The sequence below is a fragment of the Gopherus evgoodei genome, chromosome 11 (assembly GCF_007399415.2).
Source record: "Gopherus evgoodei ecotype Sinaloan lineage chromosome 11, rGopEvg1_v1.p, whole genome shotgun sequence".
Lineage (NCBI taxonomy): Eukaryota > Metazoa > Chordata > Testudines > Testudinidae > Gopherus > Gopherus evgoodei.
The window spans coordinates 58,327,887-58,342,741 of record NC_044332.1 but is presented as its reverse complement, the minus strand read 5'-3'; the positions used below and the strand labels follow the sequence as shown (position 1 = coordinate 58,342,741).

General features: G+C 40.4%; 1 protein-coding gene across 1 annotated transcript in view; it reads left to right on the top strand.

Annotated features, from left to right (window-relative positions):
- Window positions 1–14,855, top strand: part of KYNU (kynureninase) — an 82,388-nt gene that overhangs the window by 8,852 nt on the left and 58,681 nt on the right. Inside the window, 2 exon segments of the mRNA XM_030580628.1 lie at window positions 4,300–4,370; window positions 4,372–4,421. Coding sequence (XP_030436488.1) covers window positions 4,300–4,370; window positions 4,372–4,421 — 121 coding nt within the window.

Here is a 14,855-nt window from a genome sequence, read left to right as displayed (position 1 = left end):
CTCTTACAGGAGACTTCCTATTCACATTACAAAAGTTAGTAATGATAATCTGGACATATCCAATTGCTTCATATTGATAGATGAATAATTGGAGGCTATTACCTGTTTTTTGTTAAGTGCCAGTAATAGGCTGAGCGGTGCACAAGTCAAAACATAGACAGTCCCTGCCTTGAACAGTTTATAATCTAAACAAGAGTGGACAGAATGTACTGGGAAGCTCAGAGAAGGGTGTAAGAAAGATATATGAGTTTTGTGATTATTTATTATTATTCATTCTGTTCATATGTGCACCATGGATCTAGCATCTGGATACAGGCACAAGAATAAGTGAATATTATTATTTGTGGATGCAGTAATAGTAGTTTTGTAACAAAAACTTTCAAATGAGGAATATTGTAAATGCTGTTATCCATAGGGCACATGTTGGAAGGTTGTTGTTTTTTTTTTAAATAGTGAATGTTTTAAATGGTGAATGTTTACAATATGGTTTCTAATGAGAGGATTAGTATAAAATATCTTGGCTGGTCTAAACTAGCACATTATATTCAGTTGCAAGGGCTGGTGAGCAAGTTTCTTGTTTCACTAAGGACACTTGATGCTACTAGGTTAATTAATAATTCAGTTAATTTATCTCTTTTTTCCCACCTCCAACCACTGTTGTCCACAAAGGATCCTTCAGTTAGTAGTGACTGTCAACACAGACCCTCCACCCCTATGCAGCCGATACCAATGCCTTGCTTGGTAGCGGAGTGCTGTCTGAAAGGATATGTTGGTATTGAAATTCTATAAAGAGAGACTGAAATAATCACCTTTGCAGCACACCTACTATCATCTAAGTTTTGGTTTAGGAAACCAAATCTGTTTCAGATTTCTCATGAGCAAGGCTAAGCACAAAGTACACACCGGTTCAAATCAGTATAATTCTAGAGGTGTCAAGGAGAACACGCTGTTTCCTTGCATGGTAAATCTATGTAGCAAACTTGTTCCTTCCTGCTGTTACAAGCTACCAGGAGACATTTAATAAATAATTCAAGAAAATTTCAAAGCTGATACCTAGTAGATCTATAACTAGCTTCTTTCTGCAAAATGTGTCCATTATGAAATAAATAAAGAATTCTGTTTACCTTCAGTGTAACAACACATAGAAAGAAATAGTTGCCCACAAAACTGCTACCAAATAATCTACTGCATGTTCCTCTGCAAGTGCAGGTACAGGTGGCACATCAGAAAACACAGGGGAATATAGGGTAAAGGCCAGTCCCTGAACTGTTTGTTAGGTAGAGATCCGTAGTAGAAGACAGAGGGAATTCCATGAATCTCTGGACAAATGTGTGGAAGTATCTCTGCTTTCCTACTCCTTCCTGCTCCTTCTAAATACTGGTAACATGATTTGCTTGTTTCCATACTGTCATTAGATTCCCTAGCAAAGCTGCACTCTGTGACCCCTCTGATGAGTCACAGACCATGGACGGATGTCCAGTCTAGTTCTCTATATGTGCAGGTGGGAACTGATCCTTCCTGTCATTGAAGTCAATAGGAACTTTGTCACTGACTTCAGTGGAAGTAGGATTGAGCCCACATCATGGATATTTTACTCTAACAGTATGGTGCATGGTTGTCTGTGGTCCATCTGCTCTGAAAAGGAGTTTGCACAGAGGGGTTTCTGGCACATGCACATTTGGGGGGTTCTTCTGAATACCTGCTTTCTTCTCTGCTCCTATTTTGGGCTGATTACCGTATTTCTTTCTTTATTTCCCCATGATGCATAGGAAAGAGGCAAATGGGTATGGATCTCTCTCTCTCTCATTGTCTCTGTCCCAAGTATCTCTAGGGCACCTATCAGCTTAATATTTCAGCAACTTGGAGTCCAAGAAAGTATCTCTTTCTATACACACAACTATAAGGAGATTTCTATATTCTGTTTTCTCTACTTTAACACACCTGTAATATTATTGTTTCTTCCTCCCCACCCCACCCCCAACTCCATTCACCATGGTATCTAGGCCCCAAGTCTGTTATATGTTTCACTGGTAGCACATCAATGTACAAGGCAGTAAAGTTTTAACAGTGTTCAGAACCCATTGTTCTCACACATCCTGAGTCTTCTATCTTTTTTTAAAAACTGTCATGAAATACAGCTCCTGTCCTGAAGAACAGCAGGGGTAAAAAAATATTTACATTATATAGATATACTATAATGACTGATCTTTCATGACATTTATCTTCACACATGAGCGGATCCTAGATAACTCGCTCCTGAAGATAAATGTCATTACAGATATTAGCCATCAAGTATTCCTTATATATTTACATAAAACATTACAATGAGGTTTTAACATAGTCTTGAAAGAGGGAGAAGAGAATATCCATGGGAGACAGGTGTAATATTATGTACTCTAAAAAGTGTCAAATATATAATGATAGTTTAGCTTTATCATAATGTAAATTGTAATAACTGTTTACACTATATAAATCAAATGAAAACCTGCCAACAGACTAAGTCTATGTCACGTTGTTCTGAGAGTTTGGCAAGCATATGGATGAGGGTTCAGTAGAACAAATGGAGTGAGATGACAGCGGAAGAGATGGATAAATATTCAGGCTTCTAAGCACTTCTTTGCATAGTCTCCATTATACTTGCTTTGTTGGGATGCCCTCAGCTTGAAACTGCTGAACTATAATTTCTTAAAGAAAATGTTGAAAGTTAACGGTAAACCTCCTAATCTCTTCTTTGACCATGTACAGCATTCTACAACAAGACATAGAACTATATAATGTACCAGCATAGCCAGTAGTTCCTTCTTGGCTAATGATAAAATTATATATTTCCCCTTCATTTAGACTAATCATCACTGAAAGACCACTTGCTTTTGGTCTTGGATTAAAGGTGACCGTAAATCATTAGAAACACATTTCTAAATTATATGTAGAGCAATGTTATACTTCTGTGTGCAAAAGGATATATGTTATTAAATCTTATCTGTTGGAATCATTCAAGTAAGTGTGGAAAACAGTTACTATATCATATCTAATTAATTTGAATATAAATCGTATCTATTTCTTTTTACAGTGTACATATTGTTATATATTCAGCCTTTATAAGGGCACATGTTTTAACTGCAGTTATCTTTTTGTTACTACTATGCTCCAGTGCTTAGCAACATTCCTTCAGTATTTTGGAGCACTGCAATACAGACCCATGCCTGTCCCTTAAAGCCCCTCCAGAAATAATTTGAGGGCCAATGATGTGAAGAAAAGGAGGCGCAGAACAGCTACATAGAGAGCTAAGTAGTAGCGTAAGCTAATAAAATGAAGAACTCTATGAATGAAAGGGGAATAGTAGTCACTGGTGCAATGTCATGGTTTTACAATATGCTAGTCAGAGAAGCCGTGGAATAATTAATATGGTGCTGAAAAATAAGCATAATTTGGACAGCCGCTACAGTGCAATGTGGCATTAAAGATGTCAGGGAAAGGGAAATGATCAGCATTTTGTAAGAGAAAAAAGGCCCAGGCCCAGGCCCAGGCCCAGGTCCAAGCCCTATCTGCAGTTGATAACCGAAAAAAGAGAATCCACAGGATAACAGATGTAAAGGTAGAACAATGTGGGAAGGAGGTAGGGCCAGCTTTCTGCATCAGTAGCCAGTGGGCATTTATGTCTGAAGAGAGGACTGCAGTACAGAGGAGCAGTTTCGCTTTTAATTCATTACCTGTTTTAATGCTTGATTGGAATTTAAGGCTTACTAATGAGATTTACAGCTCTAAATTCTGAATAAGATTCTTTTCTCTAGTCTCAGTGAGACTATTATTGTCTTTCTGGATAACAAAGGAACAGTTAATAGAACCAATTTACAAGTGTGAATAATATTTACACCACTCTATCGTTCATGTTAAAAAGAATGTGCGTGGAAAAACAGGCACAGAACATCTGTAAAACAGATTAAATTAAAATTGCTGCCTGATTTATGCTTTTAAAAAGACTTTTAAGATTTAATTAAGAAGTTACCAAAGTTGTCTTTACTTCTGACAAATGTACTATTGGTTCAGTTCAATGAAGTATTGCAAAACCAAACAAGAGAGATTTTCTAGTCATTTAATCTATTTTTCTATAGCCCTATAATCAAATCACTGCACAAAGAAATGTAACCTCAATGTTTGTTTCTAGAATGTATTTTAATACATTTATTTGATCTTTCCATTGATCAGGAAATTGGTGCTCTTTGGGGTGGAAGGGGATGATACAACTGTCTGAATAATGGTACAGTTATAACTGAGCTGTTTTATTTTTTCCCCTCCCAGCTGACTCAACTTTAGTGAATGAAAATGAAAGCTGCATATACTTTGCTGGGAATTCTCTCGGACTTCAGCCAAAAAAAAGTGAAAGCTTACCTGGATGAAGAGTTGGATATGTGGGCTAGAAGGTGTGTAATTAAAGAATATGTAAAACATTAACCATCATTGCTTCAGGGGGCAACCTTTTATTTTAGCTGGAGAACTAACCTGAAAACTTTTTATTAGGAGACTATTATGTTCAAATCATTCCCAAGACAAGGGTAAAACATATTCAGTGTCTTCCTAGCAAAACTTAAATCTTTAAAAGGTGAGCTGGAAAACAGGCAAAGAGAAACTTCCAGAAGAGATAATTTTAGCTTAGGTTTCATTGGTTAAGACAGAGGGAGGCTCCCAATTGGCTCACCTGGAACATCTTCAGACTACAGACTTTAACTTGCTCCATTCATGATTTAGTTGTGCTTACATAGAGAGCATACATGCTCATATAATTACTGCTACTTGCCAATATACATGGTACAATGTCAGTTCCCATGATGTTCTTATTAGTATTCCTCATTGCTCATCATTCATCCCAGCAATCCTTAAAATAGGCAAACTCCCACTTAGATGGCCCTCAGCACAGGCAGTATGGCTGCCAGTGTTGGCTGTTCCCCAGCTGTTCCAATACCATGCCTGAAAATTTGTTCTGTATGGGAGGAAAAAACTTTCTGTCCATAGCAGAGTCTGAGCAAGCAGCTGAACATGGATTAGAACTAGCACCACAGAATGGACCTGGCATAAGAAAAGCTGGAGAAATTACAGCACTGCGGACTTCACAAACATCTCCATGTGCTGCTTAAAAGGGGAATTTATTAGAAACTATTAAACTTGCAATTGAATAATAAATAATAGTAAGGCAGTGGCTGCTGGGCTCAGATTTGTGCAGCTGTACTGAGAACAATGAGGTTTAAAGATAACAACAGCTTTATCAAGTGACTAAAAGGGGACGTCCTTCTGCCACAGCTAGTAGCAGCACTACTATCAGCAGAAAGAACAGGAAATACTTGTGGCACCTTAGAGACTAACAAATTTATTTGAACATAAGCTTTCATGGGCTAGAGCCCACTTCATCAGATGCATAGAATTGAACATATAGTAAGAAGATATATATACATACAGAGAACATAAAAAGGTAGAAGTTGCCATACCAGCTCTAAGAGGCTAATTAATTAAGATGAGCTTATCATCATCAGGAGAAAAAAAAAACTTTTGGAGTGATAATCAAGATGGGCTCTCTGCACATTACAGCTCTACTAAACCACACTGCATGCACTATGGGAAAAGTGCAAAGAGCTGTAGAAAGTAGTGCAAGTGCTTCCAATGTGGATCTGATGTAGGATCACCTGGAAAATTCTCACCATAAATGGCCCCACTAATGGGACCGGGTTCACTTTAAAATTGAAGAGAAGAGACAGAATGAGGAAGAAGTTAGAGGAACGGAATACGAGAGAGACAAAAGACAGAGGAGAAGAATTCTAAAGATATCTTGAAGTCTGTCCCTTCCTTTCCATCTTAGCAGCCAAATCCCTTCTCCATACCTTTATTATCTGCTGCTTCAACTACTGCAATCTTCTAGTGTTTCTTCATACAAATTTTCATATTACAGCTAGTCAAAAAAATTTATCCTTTTTTTACACAGGGCTTTCAGCTAAATGAATATTTTCAAGGAAAGCATATAGTTTCTGTGAAAAAGTGTTATTTTATTTCCACTGGAAAATTCAAAAATGGAGAAACTTCAGCAATTTTTTTTCCCAGTGAAAAATCAAACATTTCCATAGGGGAGTGGGGCCTCTATTTTTCAACCTACTGTAATTTCTGTATCTTCTTTCACTGCCACCCCAAAATTAGGTGGCACATTCAATCCCACCTAAAAACTTACTTCTGAAATATGCGGGGAGAAAAGATATGAAACTAAAGAAAGAGAAGAAATTGAACTGTTGAATTCTCATGTTACCTTATTGTCACTCTTTTCCTCCCTCTCCTCTTCCCTAAGGGATTGTCAAGTTAAATTTAGATAGTATGCTTTCTGGAGCATGGAATCTTAGCCTGTTTTCTGAGGTGTCCAACATATACCTGGGCAACTGCAACAGGGGAGAGAGGAAAGGGATAAATAATAATGAGAGAGCGGAGATTAGAAGAAAGAGAATAACCAGATGAGTGAGTTATTTGGGAAAAGAAGAAAAAAGGAGTTTTACTGGGTAGAGTATATTGACCTTAAGAGCTCCGGAGTGCCAACTGCTAAAAGGTTCACTGTTCCATAACAGAAACTCCTAACAGGCTTGGCAGACTCACTACGCTGAATACATTGCCTTCATGATATTTATCCAAAGAGGGTTAAGGGGGAGGTATCTAATACAAATGTGTCATACTGGTTCTCATAATGTATGTACAGATGATATTTAAGGAGTTGTGTATATGTACTGAAAACATGTCTTAAAATCTGCATCCAAGGTAGAGATGACAAACAGGTTTTGGATCTGACAAAGGACTTTGATTCACCTGTCTCTCTGTCAGCCATGTAGATTAAGCATTATAGGCAATGTTCCCTCTAATTTTTCCCATCCGTGTGCAGAATGAATTTTGTTATGTGCAATGCCAATTTTGAGGTAACATGCGGATGTGCACCACCAGTAGAAACAAAAAAACCTAGATATAATTTTTAAAAGTTATAACCATGATGAAGCTGAGGCAGCCCAAGAGAGAAAAGGTATCAAACTGAACACCACTGTGGTGGAAAAATGACACTAGTGGGAGCTGTGGTCATACAGAGGGATGATTCTGGCACCTACACCAATCTCTACGAGGACCTCACAAACCTTGCAGCAAGGGGATTTGAAGAGACACTCTCAGCCCTGGGGCTGCTGCAGGGAGAGAGGACTCCCCCCAGCCCTGTCTTCCCACAGCAGCCCCAGCTGGCGTAGATAAGCATCTCTCCCCGCAGACACCCTGGAGCTGAGAGAGACGGGCAGCTCTCTCCGCAGCCGCCCCAGAATGGGGAGAAGTTCTCTCTCCCCACCACAGCCCTGGGGCAGGCCCCGGCCGCTGCAGTGCTGGGGCTGGCACTGGGGCTGGGGTACAGGCATCTCTCACTGGCCACTACAGCCCTGCACATCCCAAGCTCTCCACCTCCCACCTCGCCCAACTGCCCCCACCCACCCTGTATTCTCCCACCTCACCTTCTTACATGTCGCCTTCAGGGTCAAAGTACACCTGTGGCTGCACGCCTGTGTGGCTCCACTAATTAGGTACGTGGCCCTTGATGTCCTCTTGGGCAGCCGTGTAAGCATGCACCTTAGAGGGAACACAGATTATAGGCCAAAACAATGAAAGACCCATTTACATAAGACTCAAGAGGAGTGTGGGAAGTCCAACAGGAAACAAGACACTAGAAAATAAACCCTAAGGGAGGAGGGGCGCATCCTGACTCCGAGGACAAAATAAAAAACTTTGGGTGTATAAGACAAAGGCAAAAAGACACCATTTTTTCCCATTCCCTGAGGCATGAATGCTTGTATCCTAGTTTGACTGAAAATCAGCCAGCTCTGCAAAAGACTGAATCTAGGGGGGAAAATCTCCTTTATTAAATAGGAAAGGTAACCATAGAGAAGTGTAGACCCAGATTTGCTTTTTATGTTTCCTTTTTACGTAATAGTTTCTGTTTCTATTGTCCTCATTCACTATCTCTTATATCATATATAACAACTTCTGGTTGTTTTCACTATAAATGTATCAGTGCAGTAATGTTATATTAGAGTTGAACTTCTGTTGACTCTAACAAGCTGGTGTATGTACTGTTCCTTTGGGGACAGCTTACTTGGTAGTTTCTGCGGGTGTCCAGTGCTTAAAGACTGGACACTGCAACGAGCACTCCGAGCACTCGGGGGTTGGTGTGTGCCTATCACTAGCCCGCACAGAAAAAGTGAAGTCTGCAGAGACCTGGATGGCAGAGCTTGTGTGGCCAGAGGCTGTTGATTTCAGGAAGCTGAGCTACTCCAGGCACAGAAAAGAATGCTTCATGCTGAAGCCAGATAGTGGTAAAGTGCCACAGAACTCTGGGTACACCTGATGCACATCACAAGGATATGGCTAGAACAGATGTGAGTTCCTGGTGAGTGGTCAGAGGAAAGGTGGGGAGGCTGACTGGGGAAAGTAGGTTTTACTAACTGGATACATTTTCTACCATAGGCAATTGGCTGCTACAGAAGCATAATAATATACATTACACTGTAAATGTGGAAATGTTTGCACTTGCTTGTTTTACTCCTTAAAAGATCAAAGTTGCAGTTAATAAAAATGGCTTAAAACTTACAATAGCTAGGTACATTCTTATAGGGGAAGAAGGAGTTGTTCTGAATGAATTTGAACTTTGTGAAACATTCTTTCCTCTTGGCTATTAATTCAGCACAGCTCTGCAGTTTCTGTATTCATTTTAAAAAATTGCAACCCTGTCTATTTCTGTATGATTATCGTACTTTATCATGGAAATGGCTGGCTTCTTTCAAAAGGTTAAAGTCAGATAGGACTCTTCTCTGTAAAATGATGCAGAGAGAGCATATTTCAGCTCCATTTTTGTTGGTTTGCTCTCCATTCTTCTGTTTGTCTTTGTGACAATGAAGGATTTTTTTACCGTTCAATGAATGTAAAAATCCAAAAGGAAAGGCGATGCAGATGAGGTTCCATAATATCAAAAATGCCTTCAAAACAAAAACAAAAAATTCTGGGTAAACATGATTTCAAACCCTCTGAACAGAGGGAACAAATCTACAAAGGCTTCTTGTGAAAAATACAGTTTGGCCCAAAACACCTTATTCACTAAATAGCAGAAAGTTAAAAAACTATATCACCGTGTTAGCTATAGAGACACCTAAGGCAACTGAGAATGTCAAAATAGGGTCAATACAGATTACAGAGAATACACAATACAGAGAAGATTATGCTTGGAGAAGTCAGCATGCAAAAGGGGAAAAAAAACAATAAAAAGAGACAGTAGATTGTTGAAGCCATTCAAAATGGTTTATGGTGCCTTTTACCTTTAGGTTAACAAGCACAACTAGGTAAATGTCAGGACAGGTAAATAGTATGTGAGGGTTTGTTACAACTGATGGCTGTTTAATGACCTATGTGTTGGCAATCTAAGATTTTGCAGTGAGGGGTAAGTGAGGTAATACAAATAAGTAAAAGAAATCAAATAAATATCATTATGCAAATGAGATGTATCCTTATGAAAGCAAGTAAATAATATTTTACACAAGCAGTACTCTCAGGGATCCTGGCTGTCTTGTAAAGCAGTACTTCACCTTTTCTATTAGTGTGTTAGTATCTTGGATCTCCTTTCAGTAAATTTCAAAGCTCGTCCATTCAAACCAGTGCTCTCTCATTGTACTGCTTTGGTTGTTTTTCAGGTAAGCAAGATAGCAAAGGAATACTGCCCAGTAGCGGCAATCGGAAGCAGAATAGCAAATATCTTGAGCTGTATGTGATTAAACAGCTAAACAGATTAGGGTCTGGGGAGAGACTAGAAACTTCTCCTCTCTTGCCTTGGTTCTCTCTACCCCCCTATGTTGGCACTTTCCAACTTGCTCCAAGTCTTGTTCTGTTCCTTTCTCCTTTTCACTGGTCCCTGTCTCCTTTTCTTCCCCTTGGTCCTTTGCCCCCACTCACCTGCACCCCCTTAATTTTCCTGTCCTTTTCTTGAATCCTTTATTATTTATTTTGATTTATACAAACAACTAAAAGGTGCCCATCTTATCCTCTAGGCATCCTAATCAGTCACTGAAAAATAATCAAGCAAATACGAAAACAGGGAACTAACAGCAATCCTCTCAAATATGGTGGTAACTAATTACACCACACAGCACAGCAGAGGTGATGAAACATACTCCACCCTCCCTAAATTTAACTCTTCTTGCAGCATCCACTTTCTAAAGATGGGAAAATAAACCTTATAGTTCTCTCTTCCATGCCTATAGGCACAGCATCTTCAGCGTTCCCCCCACCCCGACCTGCCACCTACATCTGACCTTTGTGTTTTCTGTAAAAAATGAAACTTTTTAAACCAAATTTTAACTTTTAGGCACCCCTAGAATGCCAGAGGCCTAGGCACGGGTCTACTGTGTCTAATTGGAAATCTGCCGCTACCAACACAGCGCAATTTTTAGATTGTCAGTGTTAAGTGGTGGTTTGCTATGACCTGTGCTTAAGAAATGTCTCTAAGAGCAGCAGGCTTAAGGGAAGCACTGGCAGTCCCCATTACTACTTGCTGTAGTACCTCCCCCCCACCTTGGCCCCTCATCCCCACCCTTCATCAGACGGATAAGGCATGGGTCTAGAACAGGGGTAGGCAACTTATGGCACACGTGCTGAAGGGGACACGTGAACTGATTTTCTGTGGCAGTGATGCTGCCCAGGTCCTGGTCACCGGTCTGGGGGGCTCTGCATTTTAATTTAATTTTAAATGAAGCTTCTTAAACATTTTAAAAACCTTATTTACTTTACATTCAACAATAGTTTAGTTATATGTTATAGACTTATAGAAAGAGACCTTCTAAAAACGTTAAAATGTTTACTGGCACTCGAAATCTTAAATTATTGAATAAGTGAATAAATGAAGACTCAGCACACTACTTCTGAAAGGTTGCCGAACCCTGATTTGGAACACAGTTTGTCACGCAGAGTTCTACCATCATATTGCAGCACTTCAGAACACTCTGTCTGGAACTCAAATAGAGTATTTGTTCCACCACAATACTGTCCTGCTTCCAATGCTGACAATTCAGCCCAAATCAGCAATTTTTCTATGCAAACTAGTAACATCCTGACAATGGAAGATTCTTGAATCACCCCCAAGCTAAGACAGGCAGGATTAACCAAATTGTCAATATCCCCAGAAAAATTAGCTGATAGAGAATTAGCAGATGCTTTACTGAAGGCAAAGAATCTCTTCCTTGCCTTACACACAGTTGAGGAAGCTTTCTGATAATATCAGAATCAGTGCAGTACTTTGGCCATTGGCACTCAACCAGCCTTCTCTCTTGGTTCATACATCACAAATAATCATACACCAAGTTCCGGCTTGTGTGGATGGAGGTACGAAGGAATAAGAATGCGGTAAACAAGTTTTGGCAGTTTTCATTAGTTACAGTGCTAGGTTTACAGTGTGGTTGGTAGGTAACAATGGAAGTGCTAGTGTAGATGTGCTATAGGCCACCAGCATTTTCTAACATCATGTGTTGATACTTGTATCAGGATTAGATGATACAATTCTATGAACACCAGCTGCCAGAGAAAGCTTGTTGTGGTGGGGTGGCTGCCCTACTCAGACAGGAGATGGGTTAAGGCAGCCAGAGAGAGGTTGTGCAGAACTCAGCCAATCAGAAAAGGGCTCACTGGGAGAGCCAATCAAGAGAAGGCTTGCTGGAGCAGCCTATATATAAAGAGCTGCTCAGGGGTAAAGACTGTCTGTGGAGGAGGATTGGAGGCATGGCATGGCCAGGCCAGGCCAGACCAGGCTAGGCTAGGCTAGGCTGAGGCCCTGAAGCAAGGGCATGGAAGGTACTAGGGCTATGGGGGAAGTGGCCCAGGGAAAGTGGGCAGCAGGAATAGGAGGAGGGGCAGAAAGTGGCTGCTAGCTATTGGGTTCCTGGGCCACGACTCAGGGTAGCGAGTGGGCCTGGGTTCCCCCACATTTACCCCTACTTGCCAATGAGGAGAATGGCCTAAATCCAGACTGCAGTTTGCCCCTGAAGCCAGGGGCTAGACTAGAGACTGCAGTTGGCCACTGAGGCAAGTGGAAGTACTGAGGACTGCCTGTTCCCCGAGAGGTGGGAGACAACAGGCTGGGGCACAGCCAGAGGGGCCATGTCCTGAAAAGGATGCTGCAGTCCAGGAGCAACGTGGGTCCAGATGGTGGAGGAGGTGGACCCTGCACCCCAGCCCTGAGCCCCGTCTCACACTCTGAACCCTGCGGCCCCACCCCCACCACATAAATTTTGTTATGTGCCCCATATGAAGGTGATGTGTCACACATCATCTTCATATTGGGGCACATAGCAAGTCATTCCACACATGGTGGGAAAAATTAGAGGGAACAGTTGGTTAGATGAAGATTAGTTGGTCACAGTGCAATGAAGTTTGAGAACTCCTTTGTTAGAGCTTTAAATGTCCTGTTGCTTTGTTTCTCTTGGTTTTGCTGTTATCCTACTCTTCCATATAACTCTCATCTCCATGCATTTCTTCCTTTCTTTCTATAGTTGAAACTGTAATCAAAATTTAAATATCTGTATTGGCTCATAAAACACTGGCAAAGGAAGATCCTTCCTTTTGTTTGTAGATAATTGGGACAGGAAAGGATTCTCTCTCTCTCTCTCCCTCCCTTCCTGCCCCTCTTGTACAAGCTTGGATGAGACCAGAAGACCCTTGAAGTTGGAGATTGATTATGTCCCTAGTGAACTTTAAATCAGCTGGGGGGACAGCCCCTAAAGATCTTAAAGGGAAAATGGCATTTTGATGTCATGTCAAATTGCAAACAGACAAGCAACTGCATAAATATTAATTTTCTTAGTGAGAAATTCTGTAGTCTACACAAAGGTTCTGTATCAGCTTTTCTCATGTGCTTTGATGAACCAGGCATGTGTTCATTTATTTGGGTACCTCCACTTAAATCTCTGTAACTATCTAAGGGTAGAGCGGAAACAAAATGAGACAATAGGCTATCTGTCCAATGTCCAATGAGCAGAATGCCATGAGAACTGCAGTTGTTGCTAATTCCTTAAGATTATTATCCCCAGTGTCTACCAGACTTGGGAATGGGGTGGCATAATATGCAGAAAGATAAATTCTCTGAGGCAGAGCATAGAATTTTACAACCTAAGTGTAATAGAATGTATTGTGCCATCAGCAAAGGCTACAGAGTTCTATGTGATTAAAATAAAAAAGGAGCCAAGAATATGCCTTTAAGTACCATTTTAGCTGTAATAATTTTTGTCTCTTAGCATTTATGTTGGCCATCAGGAAAGAGACAGGCTGAAAGCTGTTCCATAATAATATGAATAATAATAATTAATACTGCTTCTCCCATTCTCCATTTTGCTTTTATTTTCATTTTTTTTAACAAAATAAAATATAAAAGTGTCCAAGGTTCATATCAGTTTTCCGAGTAAACTGGAAATTAGTTCTGGAATTGTGTTACAGAACATGCTGGTGAAGAGACCTTTCACCAGTAATTTCACCTTAGGAGGACATTAATGTCTGTAGATGGGAGAAAGCTAAAGAAAGAAGAAAATCCCATAGATTGTTGTCACTTTCCACTCAGCCATGTCTGGTGTGCCCTTTTCAGAACTGCAAATCCAGTGAGGACAGGGAGATAATTCAGCCCATGGAAAATCCTCCTGTTTTCCCATCAACAATCTGTATTGCCAAAACTTGGTTGGTTGCTATCCTATCGTAAAGATTAGTTTTGAAAGGAAGTTAGTGATGGCTGTCTACCTGTTATCCTCTGTACAGAGACAGAGGTAAATTGTTTTACGGACTGAGCCCAGCCTAGAAACTCTTTCGTATTAATCCTCCTGGCTCTGAGCCTGACTTCTTCTGCCCCAAAACCACTGGTCACTGAGAAACTCTGCCTCAGTTTCCTCATCTATCATATTGGAAATATTACTTGCCTACAAGAATCATGCCCATTTTCTATTAAAATTATTTCTTTAGAATTTAATTTTAAGGATGGGAAAAGATGCTTCAGCCCAGCTCATAAAGATCGTATCTGCATTAGGGGGGAAGTGATATCCTCTGGTCTCAGTGTTAGATTTTTTCTCATTTAATATCTTAGAGCCAGACTGAGCTGCGGTGTCTTCGCTCATCTCTGCTCCATTGTGCATCTACATAGGGGCCAGTGCAAGGGTTTGCTCTTCCTGAGCAAAGTGGGGCTGAGATGGGTAACACATAGCTTTGTTTTGTTCAGAAATTGTTCTTTGCTCTGAATTAGTAATTGCTAAAATGTAAATGTGGCTCATGTCAGTCAGAAACCATAGGATTATAAAAAGTCCACATATGTGTGGAAGAGCAGTGCTGCAGGACAAAAACTGATTGGAGGAGGGTTTGGAATTGCTTGGGGAAAACATTCTAAAGAAGGTGGGAAAGGGTATGAGCCTTTCTGAGGTTGGTGACTAGTTCATACAACGTGTTTGGTGATACATTCATATCCCAGAAGGGTCACCCGAGTTTGGGGGAACCTCATAAGCCTGCAGCAATTCCAAAGGTTTATGTAGACCATGGTTCTTTTTTACTTTTGTCACACCTTTTGGTTCTTCTTGTTCTCCAAACATTTCCTCACTGGCCCAGTTCCTCTTCTGGAGCAGCTTTACTCTTTTTCAGTTCGGCCACCTGCAATCTGGTATTTCAGATTCCACACATGCCTTCTGGTGTTTTGTAAGCAGGAAAATTGTACGGTGTATGAGAGAGGAATCCAGGAATAACATTCCCCTAAATTAACACCAAGATTATTTTTTCATATATTGATTTATTTTGTA